Raw genomic sequence first — 25808 nt, 5'->3', positions numbered from 1 at the left:
TTCCCAGTAATTCGCAGAGAGTACGCCTCAATCCACACGGGAGGGATTAGAGCAAAATTGCAGTGCTTGCGAGGTACTCCGGGCTGGCAGCCTCGGACGCCAACGCAGTAGACTATTCAGCAGGGACTCTCCGAACAGGTATAAAACAATACAACCAGATGTCATTTCCTCTGCTGGAAAGAGCTCAGCTCTGGAAAAGCTTTCTCTCTGCCTTGGATCAGGCTCCCCAGGGACAGCACAGCTTTTCTGCCAGCTGAAGCACAAACCGATGTTGTCTAGCCCAGCGTGCTTTTTGTGATAACTAGAGTTGGACCACTCCACTGCACAGGAACATCCGTGTTCAGCAGTAACAACCTTCAGCCACACAAACGTCTGACCTGAAGATATGGAGCACTGTAAGGTAATACTTCATTTCTCTGAAAACACCCTGAAATTCAAACACTACAGATATTCTTAAAAAGAACACACATGAAGGAGAACAGGAAGGGAGAAACCTTTCCACCACGAAGCAGAGGAGCAGGGACCAGGCCAGCCATGCAGTCTCCACACCAGGAAGTTCCCCAGCCTGACTGGTTAAAGCTCGGACAGCCTTGCCTCATCTCACAACTACCACTGCTTGGAGGAGGTCCCTTGGAGCCTGGATTATCCCATGACTCTGTGAAAGTAACTGTCTGACATAAACATAAGACAGTCACTTCACAGTTAACAATGGACTACCAAAGTATTTGATAACTAGCATACTTTAGTTGGGAAAATTCCCTCTCTGCTTTTCAAGCATGAAATGCCAAAGATGTGACTCACCAAGGTGACAATGCCAAAACAACCTAGCATTTTACCATGGTATTACCATGACTTAACTGTTCACACCCTAATTAAAAGTCTCTTGTCAAATGCTGTAATGCACATAATAACGAACATGGCAGCCTAAAATAGTTTGTTTCTAGATTTCAAGACTTGTAGTTGTACAGCTACTAACAGACACAGTTGAAATCAGCAAACCAGATGTTACTCAAGTCCTGAAGGCATCAGGTTTGATGTAACACGGTAACTAAGCGCACACAACTAGAAAGAGGTTACACAAGTCTGAAGAGGGCACAAAGAATATTTTGTTATGATGAAAGATGAAAAAGTAGGCAAACTGTTGACAGTCCAGTGATCTGTGAACCAGCAACAAGCCAAGACATGTTCAACACCGTCATACTGAGAGAGGGAGTTAGGAGAATATAATAATTTACTAACTTTTAGAGAATTTACTAACTTTTTAGAAAAGGGGGGACTGAGAGAGGGAGTTAGGGGAATCTTATCAAGTAGAGATAGAGTGCTGACGGCATGAAACTAGGATGCTACTTAGTGTCTTTACTAACTATGGTGCTTGTGCAAATTAATTAAAGCAAGAAGCCTTGGGCCCCTTTACCAAGGTCAGTCTCTTAATAAGAGTGTGAGCCTATCTTAAGAAACTGGTATAAACTGGTCCTGTGGATGGACAAGATCCAAGAAGCAACTGAGTCTGCACAGAGACAAGAGGTCAACTAGCGGTGACGAGGAAGAGTCAATCTTCATCCCCACGACCCCCGACGACCACCACCAGAATACACTGCGCAAGCGCAGATGGGAGGAGTTTATGGAAATGACTCCTTGGAACTAATTTTAATACGAAGCGGGGACAGGTTATGAATATGTATAGGCGTACTGTGAAACTTCATGCATATGTAACTCTTTACTGCATATAACCAAGGCAAGTTGCCGCGTCAGGTGCGCAGGACTTTGGCGGGACTACCCCCCGTGCTGCCCAGCGCTGAATAAACATACCTACTTTACAATCTTATTGATTGTTGAGTCCGTTTTCCGCAAGTCAGTACGAAAAGAACAGCTCTAACTATGAGACAAGAGTCTCGGTAGGTCATAGAGCATTTAAGGAAGGGAGTTTGGTCACTCGAGGAATTCTTAGCAAATGTTAAGTTCATAGAGCTAGTGTCATTCTGAGTTGCATACTGAGGAAAATACACTTCTAAGTATTGCATCTCAGTTCAGGAACCTACATTTTAGGAAGAATATGGAAACAGTAATAATAGCAAGTCAAAAAAAAGAATTAAAAAAATCCTTCAGTGGCCGAAAAAATAACAACTGTATTTTGCTTACATTGCCTGGTCTATTTTAATGTATCCAACATCAATTATAGAAGTGAAATTTTAGGGTTTTGATGCTTACTGTTCCCAAAAGCCACAAATAAAAAGCTCTCATACATATCACAGAGTAAGACAATAAAATAACAGGAGCCAGTGACCAACTAGAGTAGCTTCAATTCCTAGGAACCACATTTCACCACAGGGAAATAATCTACAACAAAAACCTCCAAGCCCCCCCCCCCCCCCCCCCCCCCCCCAAATGCTCCAAAACCAAACAAAAAGAACACAGCCAGCTGGCTGTCATTTCACACTAATGCTCATTGAAAAAATGTTCCAAGAGGCAACTGGTGCCATTCTGGATGCAGACACCAACAGTCTGCATTTTTAGGACTCATCTACATCCACAGTGGTATATCCACTACTGAACAAACCACCAACTTTTATATTTAAAGTGATACAGATAACACTAGACTTCAATCAGCTGTCAAGCTCTGCTCTGCCTTCCTCCGCTTAGCTTCTATTACCATGTATTTGTGATTGCAATTACCTAAAAAATTCAGAAGCTGTAGCCTCATTTTAAGTCGAAGTAACCCACCCTTACTTCAGTGGGGCTGCGGACATACAGCACATCGGCTATAAGTGTTAGGGGCAAGCATCTAATTCCCTTTGCCAAAGGCAGAAAAAATTGGATCGCCTTGAATACTTGGCATTGTGAGTGCACACAAACCTGAAAGAGAATAATTAAGATGAACGTTGGCCTGCTAGGTCTTCTTTAAATGGTGCTAGTCATGAAGGGAAGAAAAGAACCTTAGAAGAAAAAAAGCGATTAGAAGCGTTAAATCTGGTTGTTTGGCTTAATTCCCATCCTGAGTCACACTCCAGTAGGAAATACAGACACTTGATCTCTCTTCCCTCCTCTGTCCTTTCCTTTCCCAGTGAACTAAATGTTATGACACCCTATGTCACCCTTCCTGTTATGCCACTTTTATACAGACATGCCTTTTCTCTCATGTCGTTACCCTCACTTTAGATCATACCATCATGCCTACCAAAGAAAATCTATTGACCCAAGGGTTTGTCCTTTGTTTAAGCATTCTGAGTAGATGATCCACCTTCTTCGCTTCATAATAACTTGACAAAACTAAGGAACATGCTTATGTTTGATTAATTAGATTAACTAGTTGCAAACCAATTTCAGAAAGTGACTAATATGCAGATTTGATTTATTTTTAAAGGTGGAACTGTTCTTTGTGACGTCTATGAGAATATTGCCAAAAAGTCTTTCAAAAAAAGTACTTCCAGGGCATTGCTAAGAATCAAAGCTCCATATACAGAAACACTAGAGAAGCCCCAGAATCACATGTATTTATAAAGCACTAACATGCCTGCAGATAACCAATAAAGAGATCAATTTTATTTTTGTTCTTTCTCCAAAATAGGCTTGTCTGAAGACGAGCCTGCTTTTAGAAGCTCCTCTGCTCTACAGCACACCCTTCAGTTTTCAGTGGCACTATAGACAAGAAAATTCAACGTGCACCTAGCTGCTTTGCTAAATTGCAGCCAGAAGTCTTCACAAAACCTGGGGGGAGCAAATACCGCATAACATTTTAGTATTGGAGAAGTGGGAGAGAACCCCATCAGTAACAGCTAGATCAAAACATCCCATCCACAAGGACACTGCTCAATTGCAGTGGGCTGAGCTGGTTGTCCTATAACATATGCATCTCTCACTCCTACAGCAACTGAAAGCTCCATATTTACAATGTGACTGAGTAAGGCAAGCTTCCAGAAAACACTGCAGGAAAGAACCCATTCAAACTGCCATTTGGCAGCTCTTTATAAGGAGTAAAATCAGATTGGTGTTTGAGACAGGTCGTAGTGGTCCATCTTTGTGGATGGTCATCTGACCTGGCTTTGCCCGTCCTGGCATTCCCAAGGAGGAAAATTCATCTTGCCATTTCAAGGTATAACTCAGACTGAGCAGTTCAGCAGGTGTTTTTGTTCACATAAAATGCTTGCAAATGGTGCCGCTAATTGAATTACAAATTAACTCATTATCAGATACAGTAAGCAATTTCTTTAAATTAAGTGGAGATTAATTAGAATAGCTGGGCAGAGTAACTGAAGAAAAATGGTCCCACCCTCCTCATCAACATCTAAACCTGTCAAATTATTCTAACCCAACAGAAATTGATTTGGGGTTATCAGGTACATCTGTCAAACTACCACCAAAGTCTTCAAAACCTCACCGTTTTTCCTAGTATTAAAACAGACATTTGATATCTACAACACTTCATAGCATCCTTAAGAACAGGTAGATATTTAGCCATCTGTATTGAAAGAATGGATTCAGTCATGCATTTAAGTGCTTACAAAGGGCACACGTGTTTGTTAGTTTAGCAAATTGCAAAAAAAAGAAAACAGCACCTATTATTCTTTGTAACTTTATTATTTATGGAATCATTATGAGTATCATGGTAATATTTCCTGATAGCTAATAATTACACTGACATTTCCTCAGGTTATGCAAATATATTCACTGCCACCAGTGACACTGGAGCATTCAAGGTTATCCCTCGTATCATGACACTGTGCTACCACAGAACAAAACAATAAACATGCTAAAAAAAATGAGGTTTGGGGGGAAAAAAAGATTCTAATACTGCAATTTTAAAAGTCTGTTCCTAAAGGAGAAAATGGTCAAGCATTATAAAACATTATTAGCAACTGTAAAATTAAGGACAAGGACAGTTTAGAAACAATCCATCAACTAATCAAGAATTTTCTTCCACCTCCCTCGTATAAAGGCAACACCACACAAAATCAACCACCAAAGCCTTACAAATAGCATTTTCAATGCTGAAAAATAACACCTTTAAGTCTTCTCATGTGACTCACAATAAACATCATGACAAACTATATAAGCTATATTTTAATTGGAGTCTATGAAAAGGAAATTAATTTCACCAACCTTCTGTGATAAGGAAAGATGCAGGTATTTAATGCCAGCATGGTCTTGTAAACAATTCTGTAACATTTCCAAAGAAAGCTGGGATTCAGAATGACATCTTTTTAATCCAAGAAAAGGGCTAGGTAGGGAGGGCCTGATAAACATGTTTTAAGCATGTAAAAATATTAACTAACATCTCAAGATACGACCTGTTTAGCAACGATCACTAACCTGAAGGGCTGGGAGAGATGAGGGCTATAAGAAGCAACCACTGAATTTTCTATTCAGTGGTCAATACACATCTGACAACCAAGTTTGACGGATGTTCATCAAATAATTATTGGAAAAATTGTATTCAGAGACATCATGGATAGATACATTTTTTGTACATGGATGCTTGAGGAAGACCAGTGACATTCAGATTTTATCTACTCTAGTAGATAATGCTAGAAGTAGTAAAAAAAATCTATTTTAAGCTGACTTCTTGAAAAAAATTACCTGAACTGTTCATTCTTCCAAGTTTTTTTCTTTCAGTGATCTCATGTAAATGCAATGCTCATAACTTCTGCTGGGGTTAAGAAACCCGCAAGGCACATCTATGCCAAGAGCTGAATGAAAGCTAGTGAAAGGCCAAACGTAGCAATCCCTCTCCTTTAAAAGAGGAAACAGGGCACAGTTGAAACAAACCAGTGCTGGTTAAACAATCATGACACAAGAGCAAAGCTTGTTTCTTTCCCTTTTCTCCCCTTAATGCAAATTAAACCAGTATGAAAGCCTGACAAACCGGCATGGATATGTGGACAAGGCCAAATCTTGGTGAGTCTTCAATGGTCTCCTTATCATGATGACATGGGAGACACCTGAGGAAGGAATATGGTTGCTATTACTCTCCAACAAACCCACTCATTCCCATCCACATCTAAAAAGTACATGTGTTGCAACAAAGAAGTGAGGAGAAAGCAGATATACCAGAGCTGCACAGCTGAAGACCTGTCTTCTGGAAAGGAAAGAGCAGAGTGGGTAGAAGAGTTAAAAATACTAACTGTAAAGCAATTAAAATTCACTATAAAACTAATCGGTGGTACCCTATTTGAAAGCAGCCCATTTCCACAGCTGCTAAAAGAAGTGCTGTAAATTAACCAAATGACACACTAAAAAGCTTAAACTTAAAGTCTGCTAATCCCTTTAGACTCAGTCTCTAACAATTTTGTAAGAGGAACTGCAGCTTCTTCTGACAGAAACAATAAATCATCCCCTCAAGCAGGATATCTTGCTGCAAATAGGTATGTAAGAAACTAAATCTGTCCCAGTCGGTTCAGATCAGTGTTTTAGAGCAGCTTATGATTATGTTTTAGAAGAACTTTTTCCTCATTTAAAAACTCCATCAGTTTTAAAGTTAAATCCAAAGATAAATTGGGCACTTAAAGATATTAGAGGCTTTTTCAATAGATGTGCTGGACATTGTACTAGCTTTCATGTTATTCCAGAGGCTAGTTAAGCTCATTGTTTGAAGTCCAAAAGCTTTTGGAAATTGATGTCTAGGGCTAAACTTAAATCTTTAAACACTTTTCAAAGGAAAATTCATTCTGAGAGCCAAACAGTCTTAGCAGTCAGCCTTTTCAACAGGACCTATTTGCAAAGATAGATCTAAAAGGAATTGCTTCATCTGGCTGCACCAATGAAAACCATTTTGAGAAAAAAAAAATCCCTAATACATCAGTCTGCTGTATCCACAGAAAACAGCAGTTTCTGGTTTGTCCTTCATACAACTGAAAGTGAAACCAATACGTTCAATTCTCCATCTGAGGGCAGGGGTACTGTAAAAAAAGGGAAATGTAGATGTAAAGTACTGAGATCCTTTATTTGGACAGCAGATGAGACAACAGAGATACATTTATTGATTTGCTGCTCTGCTAATTAACATACCGCTTTCAGTCTTAGCTTTCACCAAAAGATTGAGCTGTTTCAGGCAGTCTTGGAAAGCTGCTCCTCAGAGCGATGCTACCTTGAAACAAAAAAATAGAAATTACAGTGCTTTTGCTAACTGCTAACGCACAAGCCAATTTTACAAACGCTCTGGTCCACTTTTTCTGACATACAGAGCAGTGTACAGCAATGGATGAGACGAACAAAGCAACATGTGTACTTTAGCAGTGAATACACTGGAATAGGGTACTAGCATGGAAGAGAGCCCCCATGGTCGATATGGGGACTTCAGATCTGCGTCCTTCATCAGACATCTCACTCCCCCTGCTGTAATGCACCCCTTTGTGACCACTAAGTTACAAGCCACTGTTTAGCAACTATAGGAGATTAAATAAAAAATGTGTTCTCAATTTCTGGGACTGCATTTCCATGAAGTTCTCCCACCCTTATTTTCTGAGAGATCTGCTCACTCACAGCCACAACAATTGCAGCTCCAGCAGGAAGAAGGGAAAGATGATGTCCTCTGCATCCTGCGGTCTTCCATGGGAGACCACCCATCGATTCCAGCCCGTGCTCAGGATCAGGGCAGCCAAGCGTGGAAGCCGCACAAGAGAGGGAATGCATCACCAGGGAAGCAATGCTGTCCTTGGTGCTTTGGAAGTTCAGCCTACATATCTGCAGTCCCTGGGAGGTGGCACTCAAACCACAGTCAGACACTCAGCTGGCACTATACGGACTCCCCACTCATCGGGGAGGCTGTGCTTCTTAATACCAGCTTATTTCATCTGCATCACAAGGCAGGAAAGGAGTGATCATGGTCTACCCAAGCTCAAAGTCCAGTGTTTCCTTAACTTCTTTCAGCAATTACTCGGAAAATTCACTTTTATTCAGAATATCAGCACAGATCCCAGACTTTCATTCCTTGCTACATGCAGATAATTAACCCACAAATACAGTAGTTTCACAACAAGAAAGGATGAAAACAAGAAGAGATGTATATGCAGTCTGAAGGCCAAATACATACAGCAATTTCCAAATTAGACACATAATTAAAGGAAATGTATCACAGCTCTCAAATGTATAGACATGGGATGACTTCTAAAGCCTGGGAAGTCCCTGAGCTCACAGACTGCTGCACACAGGGAAGGCCCCATGTGAGGAGACACTCCTCTATTTTGCCCTTTTATTATTATTATTATTATTTTTTAAACACGCTATTTCCCGCTCTGCCACCAAGCATTTCTGGCAACTGATGGAACTACAGTTTTGGGACACGAGCAGATAATCTCGTACTTCAAGAGATAAGTGTAATGCTGCTATTCACATCCAGTGCACCTCAAATGAACAGCATAAAATAATGCCTTTCTTTCTTCCCTGGTGCATTTTGTTCATATCCTCAGTATATTAACATCAAAATGACACCATTTCCTTATGTTTTGAGAAGCCCATTTGTTATTAATTACTTCTCAGTGTTTTTCTGCTGGTCTTTCTACTTGCAGATTTACAGTTCCAGAGAGCCAAATACAGGCAATTAAAAATAAAATAAAGTTCTTAACCTTTACACCAAAAGGAGCAATATGCTGGCATTGTGACAAGATGGACTGTAATGGCATTTCATAAACCTGTAAGCTCATTTAGAGCAACTGTGTGACAACGTTTTAAGATGGAAAACAAGCAAAAAGGCATGTGGCAGGGAAAAAAGCAGAGGGGTGAAACACGCTGGGATTCTACGGCAGCTTTAAACAGAGCACCCAGATGAGGATACCTCGCCCAGACGATGGGTACTTGTGCCTTCTATTTAAGCGCAGGTGCCCCAGGCTTGTGTGCGTCAAGCAGCAACATGAGTCTTGCACCAGAACCCACCGCAGCTTCTAGGTAAGGGACCTCTTGGTGCTTGGGAGTTGTGGTGGTCCCATGCCAAACAGATCTATTTTCCTGGCTGGAAGCATGGCTGCTTTTCAGGATATGACCACGTGAAGATGTCAGCTGCTCGTTTGTCCAGCAGGCCCATTCCCCAAGCACAGGTGTGCTGTTAACTACAGCAAAAAGAGAAAAGCAATGTGCCCCTCTTCACTAGCCCTTCTAGAGCCAAGGCAGTGCTGGGCAAACCAAATTTGGGGAGCTGCTTGCCACACTGTGTTTGCCCCACCGACAAGGCAGGTGTGAACAGAAAGTGCAGCCAGCCCTGCTGATGCTGCTGCATGGTGAGGGGAAAACCCAGCCTAAGAGCCCACGCTGAATGCGCAGGGCTGCAGGGTAGAAAGACAAAACCAGCCTTTTACTACCAAACTGAGCGCATTTGATCTGAAGAAAAAAAAAAATCACTAAGGCACAATAAATAAGGAACCCCACAAAGAAATTTTTTACAGTCAATTGTCAGAGGAGAGCTGCAATTTCTGTAATGAACATGCATTAAACCCTCAATAAAAAAAGTTAATTAAGAAAATGAGATTTTTTTTTTTTTAAAACTCAAAACAACTACTCTACTGCTGAAAAATACATTATGTACAGTAAATATGGTTTGTCAGGAAAGGTTTGTTGCGGGTCTCCATTAGTATGGATAACACACTTCTGTTCCAGGAGAACTGAAAACAAATTCAGGCGTTCCATATAGGGAAATAAAATATGAAAAGCAGCAGCACACGAAACACTACAAGATCATAAAAAGGCAGAGAACACAGATGTGCAGAAACAGCACAAAATCCACAGGAAAAAAGAAAGGTCAGATATACGCTATTAAAACAGATAACTGAAGTATGTGCTTTCCCCCATCTCACATTGCAGCAGACTGTAGTTGAAGCTAAGTGCCACGCAGTTTCATCTATCAGTAATTAAAAGCAAACAAACAAGCGTCTGTAAAGAATAGATGGCTTTTTGGTCACAGAGAGAGATTTTGAAACCACATTCAAACAGTCCTGTATTGATGGCTTCCACATTTTCTCTGAGTAATCCAAGAAAAAGCTACTGACAGCATCCCAAACCAGGAGGCAGTAAATAAGGATGTCAGAGGTGACAACGAAAAATACTGAAGAAGGTTCAGAGAACAGCATATATGTATGGTGTGACATAGGCACAACCTATACGGAGGGAAAGCTGCAGATTAAAAGACTGTTAGTCACAAGCAGAGAAACATAAAAGGAGGGAGAAATCAAAGAGAAAGGCCTACTTGTATCATTATGCGAGTAGAAATACAGAGTATGCCTTAAAAATGAAAAAAAAAAAAAACAACAACTAACCTTTACTGTGGCTCATAATTGTAAAAAAAGAAAGGGTAAGTTTCGACAAAGCAAACAGAAAAAGAGCTAGCAGGGTTCCTCAGACTTGACACCTAAAGAAGTGTTAGGCTGGTATTTTGAGGAGAACTCAATACTTCCACCGCGAGCAGCACACGCTTCCTCAGCAGCCAGCTGGAGCACAATGAGTAATTGCTTTGTGGGTATTCGGCTTCGGTTTCCCCATGCCAGACCACGAGGGATAAGCGGAGCGTGGCCCACCAGCGAGGTTCCTGGTCACCAGCAGGAGCTGGGAGCTTCCTGGGAGCTGACCAAGTAACCGCCCACCCGTGGAGTGCCCTGCAGCACAAGAAGCAGGATTCTGGAAAATATGGCAGCTGTGATGTTTATTACAGCTTCTTTATCAACACCTCGGTCCCAAACTGTAACTGAAGCTGACCAAACCCTGCAGCCTACCCAACATGTTTCCCTTAGCTGTAGCAGGCAAAGAAAAGGATAAACTCATGAGCAGGTCAAGGAGCCCCACTGCCTAATGTGCCCAAAGCAGCGAAGGTTTGGAGATGCACACCCCAACAAACACCAGCCTGCTGCTTGAGACCACAGGCTACATACTCAGAGGCCTGCTTCTCTGAGGACCTCTGGGAACAGGCCCAAGCACACCACTCTGACGTGATTAAAAATAATAATCTTTCCTTCAAAGTTCACTCTCTACTCCAAAAGCATCATCTTTTTCACCAAAAAACGTATCATACAGGCAGCACAAAGACAGCCGCTTGCACCTGTTCTTTACCCTAACACGGATCAGGAGCAGGAAATGCAGCACCTCAGCTCACGCTAGGAAAGAACACACTCCCCAGTACATGGGAAATATTAATGCTACTTGCTTTGCCTGCATCAATTAATCGAACACAAAGCTTCTTACTTGCTTGCTGGGGGAGAAGAAGGAGTTGCTCTTGTTCAGTGTCCTCTTCTTGCAGGGAGGGGAGACAGAACCTGCTGCATGAGAGCCGCTGCGAGACCCCAGCCACCCCACCTGTGGCTCATTTGTAGCCTTGGTGACAGCACAAAACCAGTGGGGGTAATTCAGCTCCCAGGTGAAACTCTGCAGGCAGCAATTTCGCGCTTGCTTCCAGGTGGAAGGGGGAAATGATTCTCCTGTGTTAAAAACAAAATGCTCTCCATCTCCCATGTGTAGGTTTGGACTTTAGGAGAAGAAGTTTATCCTGATAAATGAATCCCTGTATCCAAGAGCTGTTGGTGTTTTATCAGGGAATATTTTTGCAACTGTCTTTCACAAACCGCTCACTAAAACATTCGCTTACGGCAGTTATTGCTGCATTGGTGCACAAGTCCGACCCAGCCCCATCTCAGCCTCGCTCCATTATTAGGTGCTTTGGAGGACAGGCGTGGGAAGGAGCGCTTAGGAATTGCCTTTCCCTGCACAGAGGCTGCAATCCTTACCCATTAGAAGCTGCCTAATTCCAGGTCGATAGCTATGCAGTGACTGATGGCTGCAGGTCCAGTTTTGCATTGTCTGGTGCCCAAATAATCTCTCCATGGTAATTACAGAGCATGTTTTGTGGTGGTGGTTCCTCACAATGGCATTTAAAGATGCTTGTGGGAGCCTGTGAATGACTGGGCTTCTTTAGATATGCATTTATTTAAGTTTTTACACATGTTAAGGTTCTAAAAGAAATGTCTCTGCAAACAATATATTTTTTATGCAAATGTTCCCATAAAGTTGTATGTAATGTAAATTTTAGTTTAAAAAACAATCTTGTGTTTTGGTATTTTTGCATGCTGTTGCTTTGTAAATGTAGGCTGTTTCCCTGCTCTGCAGAGAGGTGGCATGCAGCTGAAGCATCAGTGAAGTTTCATTGTGAGTACTTAATTAACAGAAAAATCTTAGGCTGGTTTTCAAACAGGTGAGCTCAATGCACACACTGAATGCAGGTAAAGCCTTCCCACCAGGCTCCTCCTCTCTCACACATGCCTGAGCCCAAGGAAGGGAGTATTTTAACTTCCAAGTCCCCGCACACCTCTTCCTTCTCATTGCCAAGATGGTGATTATACTGCATATTGTCTTGTTGAGTCTGTTACAGTGTGTACACACTACAAAAAGACCTTCAGCATCCAGAAGTATCAGTCTGGCTGATTTCAGCTCCTACTGGTGCTAGCGGGAGTCTCCCACATGTGGGTAGCCAAACATCTGAGCAGGAATCTGTGACGTGGATCTAGGAGGAGAATATTGCCTTTCATCATGGCTAGCATGCAAGTTAAGTAGAAAAATATTTTTCTTCAGTCTGTTCTTTGGTATCCTGAAGATAAAGCATCTTTACTCTCTTTAAGAAACTCGCCATGTGCTGCACTGGAAAAACAAGTCAGGAATAATTAAAGATGACATCTACTGTCCAAAGAAGCATCTTTGATAAATAATTCATCTTCAAAAACTTGAGAGGTATGAATGAGATGGCAAACAAGGTGCTCCCCTTCAGCGTGCGGGCCTTGCTGGCTGACCTCCTGCAGCACGAGCAGCTCATAATACCCTGGAGGTGGGACAAAGAGAAAATAGGTTTATTAACAAATTTGTCAATGAAAGTGTCAAGTACAGGTGTGTGCTGTAATCAAGTACTTGCATACTTCGTGACAGACATTATCATGCACCACTTGAAGTATCAGCTAGTTTCCCACAACAGATTCAGGGAAGAACAGGGACATAGACTGAACTCGCCCCCCCACAACCACAACGCGTTACTAAGGGTTTGCATAGCGTCTGTCCTTCATGCAGGATTGTGGTGACAAATACCCATGCGGTTACGAACGACATGGCATTACATGGCTTAGACCCCAGGGAGCACCCTGCCAATTCTCTATCCTTTATTTTTAGATCTGGTGGCATATGCATTTTGAGTGCCCTTAGCAGAAAGTCGCAGCCAGCGAAGTGTCAGTACCACACCATTTTCCATCATAAGCTTTGAATAGTCTGATTTTACATATTTTGCTGCCGGTCTTCCAGCAATGGGATGTGTTTGCTTTCTCCGGCAGTCACTCCTACACACACCTACTGAAACATCTGCAGGAAAAATTTGCTCCTTTTAACCTTACGTCATTCTTCCTGGAGCTCTCCTGCTCCTCGTGCTAGAGGGTGCCTGTTTCGAACATGTTTAAAGAAAGCCGTTATCCCTTCTCCCAGGTTTAGCAAGCAACAATAAGCTTTTTTCTTACTGGAAAATCCTACAAAGAAAATTTTAACAGAACCCATCTTCGTACATCATGTCACTTCACTGAAGGGCAATTCTGGATAAGAAAATTTAGATCAAATATTTCTATATAATATACATATAGATTACACATATATTTACTGCTTAGGACTAGATTAGCCTATATGAAAATTCTTTCTATGAGAGGATTGAAAAGGAGCATATCTGTATTGAGTGTACTTGAGCTGATTTCAAGTAAAAAATATCTGAATGGGGTATTGTTATGTGACAGGCAACGCATTAGTGGGGAAGGGAAAAGTGCTCCGTGCCGAGGAGGGGCTCCCACATGGTTTGAATTTGACAAATTCAAAACAGCAGTAGGATGCTTCATCGGGAAGGGTGAGTCAAAGATAAAGACAGACATTTCAGAGGTGCTCACAGCAAGCTGCTCCTTGCTCAGACTTTATGACCCCCCAAAAAACTTGTCAGAGTTTTCCTTTTCCACTTGCGCGTTATATGGATCAATTACATTTAACTTTGGACATTTCCCCATCTACTTGCCAATCATCATTTACTTAACATAAATATTGATTTTTTTTTTGTCTCTGTTAATCAGAGCTCATCTCACAGACTCTTACCCTGCCAAAGGAAAGCTCCACGTGGATGCTGGTAGATTGCTATGACCTTACTGAGGGGGGTTGGATTACCAAACTGGCTTAAAAAAAAGGGAGAAAGGGGAAAAGAACAAAAAACTACTCAGCTCTACACAGAAGATGTTATGTATATGTGTGCACGCCATACTAAAATCTCTAAGGGCTTTTTTGATTGGGAACTTGGTGGTGCTTAACACATTTTACAAAGATTTTTTTATTAAAAAAAAGCATATAGAGGCATAAAAAGACATTTTCTTGCCTCCTGTCTGTGCTTTTTCAGTACTTACACTGAGAAAACATGCACATCGTTTGTGCTGCAGAAGTATTTAATGCTTTACACATTGCTAAGTGGGCAATCTTGATAGAAAACCACAATCCAATTTCAATTTGCTTTCATTTGTTGGCTGGCCTGGCCCATCACTAAGGTTGCATCACACAAAGGTTGAAGCCTGCTGTGCCCCCTGCTAGATAGCGAGGGGACTGCACACTGCTTGTGGTCCAAATTAATGTCACGGGGAAATTCCAGATTATTAACCAAGAGGCCAGAAATAAGAAGCTTCTTACTGAACACCTTCTAATATTTTGAAGGTTTTTTTGAATGTCGTCATCAAACCAAACTTGTCAGGACACAGCACTCTTACTGGGAACCATTTAAATCTTGTCATTTTGCTGACACTAGCCCTTTGAAGAAAGGATGGTTAAATTTGTCTACATAAAATGCGAGTGGACTTAAATTTTTTGTTTACAAGTCAATCCACAGAAGACCTGAAAAAATAATTAAAAAAAAAAACAAACAACAAAACACACCTTTAAAGAATGGCAGGCCCAACCACACTTCCACAAAAACGACTTGTGCAATTTGTGTTCTCCTAATCCTATACTGTGTCCGTGATTCAGACAGGAAGAAGTCTAATTTATTTGAGCATCCATGTCTAGAAATCACAGTTTTGAAAAGAAACAGGAAATACATTTTCTCAAAATAAATTAAATGAGGAAAGTCCACACTTTTCTTATGAGCATGATGAGACTGCTTTCATGCAGGTTTGTATAGTTTTCATGTTTAGTGAAAGAGGATATTCCAAATTAAAATACAATTATTTTACTAAGAAACATACCCTTCTGCCCTTACAAGGTGAAGAGCTGAATGTTGTGGGCATTATTGAGCAAGTAATTGCTTCCCCCAGTGAATGTTATTTTATGACTCCTATACAATGCACTACAATTTATTTTGGAATGCATTTTCACAGAAATGCCTTGCTGTTCGCAGAAGATGTGTAATACCACAGCGTTCTATTGTGGAGGGGTTTGATGAGAGGGAAGCGGTGTAAAAGGAGGCGGAGGGAAAAGTGAGCTAAGGAAGCTTGTGGCTAAGAAAGCACTGAGGGGACCAGTCTCCGGGCAGAAACCTGCCTAAGGCAAGCAGCACAAACTTTCCTAAAGGGCTGTTAAAGTGACATGAAGTAAGGCAGAGAAGGTCCGAGACTGGTGGGGTGAGAAGGGGAATCACTACAAGCAGCTGAGAATCACGGGATGAATTTTGTACAGGAGAAGAGGCGATGCTGGACCGACAGGAGGCTATAATTAGGAGGCGAAGAATGACACGGAGAAAGCAGAGCTCTGTAGAGGATGGGAACAGTTTTGAACACTGGGAAGATGTTTTTATTCTGAGAGGAACTCAAAATGCAAATAAATGGCTTCATCTTACAGGACTGCGGCTATGTGCCCCTGTGTGTGGTACCGGTAGAAAAGATTTCTTTACAGACAAAAAGTCCTGTGAGAAAATGAAAGTCTGTAGGATCCTCCTTTGCTAGCTGTTGAATGCTCACTGAACCCAAGGACAGGGGGAGCACAGAAAGTTACAAAAATATGAATTCTACCAAGCACCTGCAACGGTAATTGCAAAGATGCTCCTGGTTCCTGGGCAAAACTGGGTTGGGACCTAGAGTGAACTACTACTTCTTTTTTAAAAGACTATACATTTTTTTTTTTCCTCTGAACTGAAACAAACAAAACTTTCTGAAAAACTGAAGCTCTGACTTTTGGCCAGCTCCAGAGGCAGAGGCAGAGTTAAGGCTCAAGCTTCAGCTGCAGGAGCTAAAGCAGGGAATAATGTATGAACAACTCGGAGGAGTGGGACATGCAGTTTTATGGCTGATCTTGAACCATGGGACACCCATTGATTCTCCAAAATTGTTCTAGAGACAAATGAAGTGTAATAGTACATCTTGCCGTGATTGCATGTTGATGCCATTTCCTGCAGCGATGTGATGACACCATGGTTGGGCCATTAACCCATCTGTCACTTTCTGCATTTGTCACAATCAAACTGACAAAAGGATGGTGTAAATGTGGCTTTGGGCAACGCAAACACGGCATTACAGACCTGACATATAAAAAAGGCAATTGGTATTGTACAGAGGGACTGATATGACACAGACACATTTGAAAGTAGGATTCTTGCAAGAGGCCATTTAAATAAAAGATATGTCACTTCTCTCAAGCAACTTGAGATTACTGCTAAGGCACTCCAAAGTTCCTGTGATTCTTTGACAATCACCCTGCACATATTGTACAGAGCACCACACCCAGCATCAGGAGGAACAAATTCCTCTAATGCCTTATCCTTCAAAAATACAGACATCCACTTATTATTAGGCACATCTGAAAATATGTCTTGTGCAGGTGTAGTTTTAGGAAGACTGTTCAGGACTGTTAGGAACAATGTTCTGGTAACAGCGTTGCCTCCGTCTCCGCCAAAATATCCAAGAGCTGAAGTTCTGGTAGAGGAAGGAGAAGAAATGCAGGCAGCTGCCTGGTCGCAGCTGAAGGAGCAGCACAAAGCAAGAGCAAGCCAATGAAGCAGGAACATGTGGAAGGAGATGGGCAGAAGGAAGCTCAAGCCAGCACTGCCACCAAAAATCGTCCCTCGTCTGGGACCTTTGGAGTTACTGCTCTCCAAAGTGCAATCAGAGCAGAAAGAACAAATTGAGACGCGCTTGTGAAAGCTTGCCTGTTTTTCCTACAATATCAGTTGTCTAAAAAAAAAAAAAAGTTATTACCTCCCCCTGAAGCCTTGTCTAACAAATAATATGTTCCATCTGCCAAGTTTTCTTTTTTTCCTTTTTTTTTCTTTTTTTTTTTTTCTAACGACTCAATCATCCAGGGATAAAGGAACAGCAACTGTATTTATTTTATTTCCCTAAGTGTAATCTCTCTCCACAGCAGATGTGACAATTTACTGCCAAAGTAAGTTCATCACACAATTAGCGGTGTGAAAGGAAAGCCTATTGTGTACCATAATGGTTTTTCTCGCTATTAGCGGTTAATAATTACCGACACCCGCTCCAGGGGTGGGCTGAGCCCCCCTCCCCAAGCCTGGGCTCTCCATATCCATCTCTCCACTGCACCGAGAGCTGTTTTGCCATCACCCTCTGCTGTGAGACCAGGCTGCCATGCTGCAAGGACACGATGCTTTGTAAGGAATTGTGATAAAAAACATAATTTTCTTGCTCCCAGACTCACAAAACCCCATTTTCACAGCCATGCTTGGATTAGCCTCCATACCCTGAAGTCACTTGACTTGTCTGATGCAGATTGATTAGTTTTCCATTGGTGCTATTTTGGATGTGCTTTGTAGTTACAGTAATGACTTTCCTATAAACTTTTATCGTATTTTCTAATACAATTTCATAAATATTACTAGCACAATGCAGGCTAAGTCCAACATTTTATATAAAAACCCATAAAGTAATAATAAAGATTGTTAAAACTGGACCTTTAAACTACATAATGTATTTTCATCAAATCATGTTCTAGTATCTGACCCTACCTTGCTTTTTTGGTGCTGTCAGCATTTCCTGACAGTTACACCGGGTCCTCTGTGAGCACCTGCCTCTGCCAGCACTGCTGACTTTTTTTGTGTAGGGAGGTTTTGAAAAAAATCTATTCTGGGGCTGTTTATTTTGGAAGGGGGTTGGGGGAGCATTGGGTTTTCAAGGAGAAATCACAGCAGTTGTTGTTTTCTGCTAAAACTGCACCAAAGAACTAAAATAAAGCCAACAAAACTCCCAACAGATTCAATACATCAGAAATTTATGAAGAGCCGACTAAGAGCGTAAAGCTAACAAGCATCTATCAAAGCCTCTTAAACAACCACGTACATGCTTCTCTGTACTTCACTTCTTCTGGGAGTAAGGTGACCTTCAAACTACATTAACCTAAGAGTCCTTTACCCCAAACAAGGGCACGCACACTGTAGTACAACAGGCTTTTATTTATGCCCATTAGCTTTACTTGAGCTGTTTGCATGGTCCTGCTCCTCTCCAGGCACACCAAAGTTGTGGTCTCTCTGCTGCCCAGTGCCAACCACCACCCAAGGCAGGTTTTCCATCCAGAGGAGCACAGCTGTCCCCAAGCGCCCAGCACCAAGGCACTCTGCCAGTCCGTCATGGCTGGCACCGGGGGACAGGGCAGTCACCCTGGGACACCTACCGCAGTAAGGGACCTGTTCTGTGTTTTGCTGTGCAAGGGACTCTCTCTTCCCACTAACTGTAGTGAGAAATAAGTCGTTTTGATACCTAAAGTTCAGACATGCAGAGGGGGCACACAAACAGCATGTTCCATCTCCTGGGATGTGTTGGGGAACCGAGAGAAGGAGCAAGCAATGACGTACTGGTCGGTGAGAGTGCCCTGGCTGGTGTGCTGGGAGAGCAGATAGGAACTGTACTACCCAGGTTAGAAATACATATTCAGGCAGCATTACTAGCATAACAGGAAGCTGTTCCTGTTGGCAGATCAGGAAACAGAAAGTAGCTTTTTAATGCTTAAAAATACGTGGGCAGTGTAAAGCAGGTGCTGGGTACAGAGTGATATGAATTCACCACAAGCAGCTTGTCACAGCTATGTAACTGGCAAATCTCTGGGCAGCTTCTGCGCCCACCACAGCGAGAGGCATGGTTTCTCAGGCCTCACTGCTACCCTCGGTCTGTATAAGAACTCCTTTGCTGGTTCTCCTGCTGCCCTCCCACCCCGCTTTGCTCCCCTGGTGCCTGTGCTCCTTGCTGGACACAGAGCCTCCCTGCTTGGGTCACCTCCCTGCTGCCGCAGAGCGCATCCCTGACTCTTGTCACCTCCACCTCCCACGAACCAGCACGCCCACCAAGCACATCTGGCGTGTTTATCTGGCTGCCGTACCTCTGCCCGGACCCTGCTGGGACCTTGGCCTGACTTATGTGCTCGGGAGAGACAACCTGTAAGCAATATGTTCCAAAAACGCGCACGGATTTACGCGTGTCCCAGGCCTACAAAGTGCCTGCCAGTAAGCCTTCCCTTGGAGAACGTCTCGGGGGCTGCCAAGAGATTGCAGAGAAAGTTCGTAAAAACTGCTGTATATGCTGTCATTTTAATGGGACTCTGTGATATCACAGGTGACTAATATTTTTTCCCTGATAGGTACAGATATTGCACTGTTGAGGGGATGCCAGAAAAGAGCAACCTAATTTCTGTCCTCCCTTTTTTCCAGCTGCCAATCTCCTTCTGCGTGCTCAGTGCAGCTGGTGAGAATGGAACAGCTCAACCCCTCATCCTGTAATGGCTCTGGCCAAATCTGCTCTTTTGCCCCATGCCACTTCCTAAGAGAAGCTGTGACCACAAATAGTTGTCTTCACCAGGTGTCTTGCTTGGCCCCATGCTTTGTCTGCCAAGCTGGTAATACGGAAAGGCTGTAAGACATGGGGCAGGACTGAGAAATAGCATTTCATCAGGAAGATTCATTCATAGTAGGCTATTGAGGATCTCAAATTGACACCGCTATTCCTCAAAAGACAGATCACAGAGCTGCAGGAAACAGGGTGAAAAGAAATTTGAGAGCCCGACTAATATACCCCATCTCAAAAAGGCCATCTGTGCCACATTTGTCCAACCTGTTCTCGAAAGCCTTCAAAGATAAAATGCCCGTGATCTATCCCTCCGGGACTTTTAAGAGAGACAACCCCCAGGACACGGAAACAGCCACCTGCAGCTCCTTTCAGCAGGCAGCTCCCGCCCGTGCTCCCACAGGCCGGGAAGCAGTGCTGAGAGCACGGCAAGGCTGGCTGCTGCTTCTCCGGGCGCCGGTCTGCATGAAGCGGTACCGGCAGAGAATCCCCCTCCAGAGCAAATCCTCCCTCACTCACAAGCCCTCCAAAGACTTTCTGGCTCACAAGAGACTCGCTGTTGAGCTGGGAGTACATTGCATCCCATGGCAGGACTTCACCCCTTTCTAAGCTTCCTCGTAATTTCTGTGTCTATTTGAATACCTCAAACTAGGTATTTCTGGAAAAGCTAGAAGAAATAAATGATTTTCAAAAGCACTGATCTGTACTTCCCAGAGTTATTGGCCAAGAGTTACGCATTAGGTATCATCTTTTACACATTTTATCTACCAGATTCACTGTGCAGGTTCTTCCTCCCTTCCATGCCTTTTCCAGCCTCTGCACGTTGCATTAATATCCACACATCCCATCCACAGGGGAACACCCATTTAAGAAAAAGGCTGCAGCCACTTCCAGATGATCTTTCTGGAAAAAACAAATTGCTTCTAAATGTTTTTGGTCTTCTCGCTTCCCAGTGCAGCAGCCAATGTCCTGGCTGCATTTTGCTACCAGAGCGCTAGCCTCGGTTGTCACTCAGAACGAAATTTTGTTTTCCTTCGGTCATTCTGGCTCTCTCAGCAAACTGAGTTAGCTCACTGATGGTGATTCTTTCCTTACAAATGATGCTGGTTAAAAAGAAACCAGAATATGACACCATGCCGCTTGGCAATGGCAAACCAAGAGCAGCTACGTTCTTCTGAACATGGGCTTTAGCAGAAGCGAGGCACAGAAGCATTTTTCCCCTTCATTTCTTTGCCTCGGGTGTTCAGTTTCTCTTGGTATAATAGGCTTCTCTGTGCCCTTCCTGCGTAGCTTGTTCACTTTTAAAGACACAGAAGGAACCTCCTTGCAGACTCTCTGCTCTTAATAGTTTGTAATGCATCTATCTGAAGGAAACACTCACAACGAAATCTCAGCAAACATTTCATATTACTTATAGAGCAGTAAGTGCTCTAGGAAGTTTGCATGAGCTGTTCCCTCATGGTTGAAATAAGCCTACTTCATACTTTTCAATACAGTATTGCCTTGGGACTTAGTGCAGTAGGCATACATTTTAAAGTTACATAAGATTAATTTTTTATGCCATTGAAGCGAATTTGCTTTGTAATTAAATTTATTTCCCCCCCCCTTTTTTTTTTTTAATTCAGAATGCTAAATAGCTTACATTTGCATTTGGAAGCTGGAGTACTGAAGGACATAATATAGTATGTGAGATCTATGTTAAAATTTACTTTCTAAGAAAATAAAATTACTATAATTTATTGGTAATTATGTATAATGTTTTATAATCAAGAGAACTTGGAGGAATCCCTCATCTCCTGAATTTTTGTCTGTTGATAGAAAAAGAATTCATTAACGTAGAAATAATATCCATAGGTAAAGAATAGATACATCTCTATCTCCTCTGAGTGCGAGCATTGAATACCACGTGAATTCAGTAATATTAAAAGAACAGAAGATGTGATGGCTACATTATGCATGAACCTGGTGTAGTTTGCTCCTTCAGAATTTGTCAGCTTACTTGTGCTTTTTCATTCATTTTACAGCAGAGATCAGAGTGGGAAAGATTCCCTCGGCAGTGGAGCTAAATAGGATAATAATATATTAAGGGTAATAGGAAGGGGGAAGGGAAGAGGGAGGGTTTCACTCAGCTGTCTTCAAAGATCATTAGTGGAAAGTTAACACTGAAATAGCAGTGGGTTCACATTTCTGTAAATTCCAGTTTGCCTTCACAATTTTAAAATATTTTAAAAGGTACCAATGGAGCAAAGAATAGAAAAAAAACCATCTCTGGGGTCAATGAAATGATTTCCCTGCCAGCCTGGAATTATCCCCAAGGAAATGTTTACTACTATTCCATTTTGTTACCTTAAAATGTTCCAAGAAATGCTTCCCTTGAAATAGCAAAGATTCTATTCCAAACAGATTAAATGTAGCTTTTTTAATATTTACATCTTCCCAAGTAATTCCTTTCCTACAGCAGGGGCATGATGCTAGGTACTTAAGACTGCTACCAGTTCCTCTGCTTTTCAGCTCAGGAAAGAATTCTTATTCAAAGCAGCTCTTAAGTAAATGTTTAAGTGCCTTCTTGAATCAGAACCAAAATTGTCACTCCCCAGGTGATATATATATATATATATGCCTATTTCAAACTGTATCTTTTTTTTTCCTTACACTCTTCCATTTCTATTTTTTTTTTCTCTTGAGACGTCTCCATTTTTTTTATTACCAGCTTTCTGGTGAATGCCTTCCCAGAACCAAATGAATTGTGGTCATCACTCTCATATCCAACCTCTTTATTAAAAAAAAGTTGGAGCTATTTAATTTTGCACTGTTATCTGCTTCATTACAGGAACATTCCCGCATGCAGTTGGAGCAGGCCTCCCAGCAGTCGCTGCTGGTATCAGTGTAGCCCGTGCCAACTCCTCTTCCTGCTCCATCAGGCAAACCATGATGACAAGGAGGAGAGCACAGGGCTGTCAGAAGCACAACCCAGGTGCCCTCACAAGTGGTGAAGGAGACTTTAGGGACTTTGGTGTGAGAATAAGAGGAATGATAAACAGGATGGCCTCTTGCTTACAAAAGGCACAAAGTGGAGTGATGAAACATTCACCAGCTCTCCCTCCTATCATATTTGTTAACTGAGGCTGAATTTTATTTAGCCTTGAACGAAGTCAAACACATTCATTTCCACAGCACAGCTTACATGAATGGAAAACTTGGTCTTCTGTCACCTTTTGCTCTGTCTCTAATCCATCAGTGGATTCTGTTCTCCAACTTCAAACGTCCATTTTGGCATTTAAATTAGGATCATGAGGATAAGCACACCTCTGTATACATACACTTCCATTTTCATAAGAGCTGAAGAAGCTTCTTACCTGCGTGGGACAACCACAACCCTTATCCCAAAATTCTGTTTTCTAATGACATTTGACTGTTTGGTTTGCAAGGCAGGCAGTGCTTGCAGAGTTGGCTTAAAATAATGAGTGAGAGGTGGAGCAGGCCTTTAGTCCTATGACTCACCACCTTATGATTATTTAAGAGTTCTTGAGTTACTGTATGCATTGATATGCCATGCCAAACCCCTGAAAAATTAAAATTTTAAAGGGAGATGATTTAACATTATATTATTGCTTAATGAAATGACAGAAACTTCAAGCCCAATTAGAAAGCTTCTTGCCTTTAGGCAAAAATCAGGCTGATGTAAGAAACAGCATGACTTTGAAACATCACTTATTGACATATTTCTTCCTCTAAAACTACACAGATCAGATGAACAGCAATCTCTTCTCCCAAGAAAGTGAGCGAGAGAGAGAGCTGAAGCAAGAACTTTTACAATTGTCTTTTATGGGAGTTTAGAGCTCTGAAATTGTGACTTCCTGCATCCAGACACTCTTTCCCAACCCTGTCCCTTGGCAGGAGAGAGAATCTCAAAAGTGTCCAGCATTCACAAGATAGAACTTACAAAGATACAGCGTTAGATCTTCAAAAGGAGGAAGTCCCTAGCAGACTTCACTATTGTAAACCTGTCTCAAGCAGCACGCATAACATAAATAGTGCACCATTCATTTTCATCCTGGAACCAAGCTCCATGTATGTCATTACCTGATATGTTTTTCTGAGTGCAGTGTTAAAATGCTGAAATTACAGTGCACATATATCTTCAATAACATGGATTATTCACTGACCTCTAACACACAGTTTCCACAAACTATACATGGAAATTAAGGATTGTCTATAAAGATACTAGTTAAAAAATCTGCCTGCTGAAGACTTAAGATAACCCCCTAGTTGCAATCACTCAGAAATCAGGTTTTAGAAAAGTTTCACCTTCTCCTTACGCATATGCTCCTGCTAGTGGATGCTGGAGTTTAAACAAAAGCATCAGTCCTTGCTGATAACGGAGATGAGGATTCTGTGGTGACCTCTAGACTGCTGCTCCTAGTGCTGAACAGGAGGTTTGCAGCAACAAACCCCAAACTATCTATCCAACAGTGAATCAAAGTCAAATGTGACACAGCATGCAAAAATAACTCCTACTATCCCTTCAGAAATAATGCCTTTGAGAGGAGAAGTGGACACTTCAAATCAATTTGGCCTTGTCCTGGTTCCAGTTAGGACAGAGTTAATTCTCCTCCTAGTAGCTGGTAGGGTGCTATGTTTTGGGTTAGGATGAGAAGAGCGCTGATAACATGCTGATGTTTTAATTGTTGCAGAGCAGTGTAGACACCAGGCCAAGGACTTTTCGGCTTCTCGCTCTGTCCTGCCAGCGAGCAGGCTGGGGGTGCAGCAGGAGCTGGGAGGGGACAGACCCAGGACAGCTGACCCAAACTGGCCAAAGGGGTATTCCATACCATCTGGCGTCATGCTAAACAATATATAGGGGTGGCTGGCCGGGGTGGGGGGCCGGCTGCTCGGGGATAGGCTGGGCAGCGGTCAGCGGGTGGTGAGCAATTGCATTGTGCATCACTTGTTTTCTTACACATTATTATTGTTAATACTATTATCATTATCACTATTATTATTATTGTTATTATTATATTCCTGTCTTAATAAACTGTCTTTATCTCAACTCACCGGCTTCACTTTCCCGTTTCTCTCCCCCATCCCAGAGAGGGAGGGGGGAGGGTGAGCGTACGGCTGTGTGGTGTTTAGCTGCCGGCCGGGTTAAACCACAACAGGCCTGCATGAATAAGTATCTTTCTAGACAGTAGCAGGGTGTTTAGACTCTCATATATGGAAGTTCTGGAGATCAGTGAGTTCATAGATCTATTATATGCATGCAGTCTGCAATCAGTTTTGTGGGGAAAGGAAAACCGTTTTTTTTTTTTTATTTTATTTTTTATTTTAATTAGAAAAAAAGAAAAAGAAAAAAGAAAAAACACCAAAGCATATATCTGCTATACCTTTTTTCCTAGCTAGGGACAGCTTGTCATCATCTTACAGCTTACTATCTGGTATACTACCTATAAGACATTTAATTCTCTATTCAATAAAAGCTTCATATGTGGTATTTTTAGGGAGGAACTCGCCACGCCCAATCATGTTTATGGTTACCTTAAGAATCAAGAGGCATTTTCTTGTCAGCTTTGGAGTTCAGACCCTGAATATTCAGGGTAGCATTAATTGTGTTTGTGACTGATGTTACGGGTCATTATGGAAATTTGATGTGATTATGGGTTAAGTGATCAAAATGATCAAAAAATTTGGGTTCTTGTAATCTGAAGTACAGAGTCTGTGCCTCCTCACCTCCTGCTCTGAGAGTCTCAGACATCCTCACATTATATTTGTACATCAACCCGATACCCCGAGTCATACGTACCACTCATACATAGCAACCACACACCAGCCTCCGAGGAGAGAAAAGTGCATGGCCTTAAAGCCTGTGTGGCCTTTAGTTTACTGGGCAATATTTACCATTAGACAATTCCGTAAGTATCTCAGTAAAACATATACGTTTGTTTACCCGCACATGGTGTCTTGGAATTAAAAGACAGTCGTACGGGTTTGGCAAATTCTGAAAAATCAGTTTAAAAGGCAACTGTTATACATAAATGAAGGGGATTATTTTCAATTTTTAGAGATCCT

At 42.1% G+C, this 25808-nt stretch overlaps 1 protein-coding gene across 1 annotated transcript in view; it reads right to left on the bottom strand.

Moving 5' to 3' along the window:
- The window catches only part of TMEFF2 (transmembrane protein with EGF like and two follistatin like domains 2), a 329406-nt gene that overhangs the window by 170356 nt on the left and 133242 nt on the right, over nucleotides 1-25808 (bottom strand). Inside the window, exons 3-6 of the mRNA XM_080598844.1 lie at nucleotides 11158-12781; nucleotides 7003-7081; nucleotides 5861-5936; nucleotides 5575-5727 (exon numbers count right to left, since the gene is read on the bottom strand). Coding sequence (XP_080454970.1) covers nucleotides 5575-5587 — 13 coding nt within the window. The 5' untranslated portion in view covers nucleotides 5588-5727; nucleotides 5861-5936; nucleotides 7003-7081; nucleotides 11158-12781. The remainder of the gene's footprint in view (nucleotides 1-5574; nucleotides 5728-5860; nucleotides 5937-7002; nucleotides 7082-11157; nucleotides 12782-25808) is intronic.

Source organism: Anser brachyrhynchus (assembly GCF_964034855.1).
Source record: "Anser brachyrhynchus genome assembly, chromosome: 7".
Taxonomy (NCBI): Eukaryota; Metazoa; Chordata; class Aves; order Anseriformes; family Anatidae; genus Anser; species Anser brachyrhynchus.
Note: the sequence above shows the minus strand (reverse complement) of the source record. Positions and strands in the feature narration are given on the sequence as shown.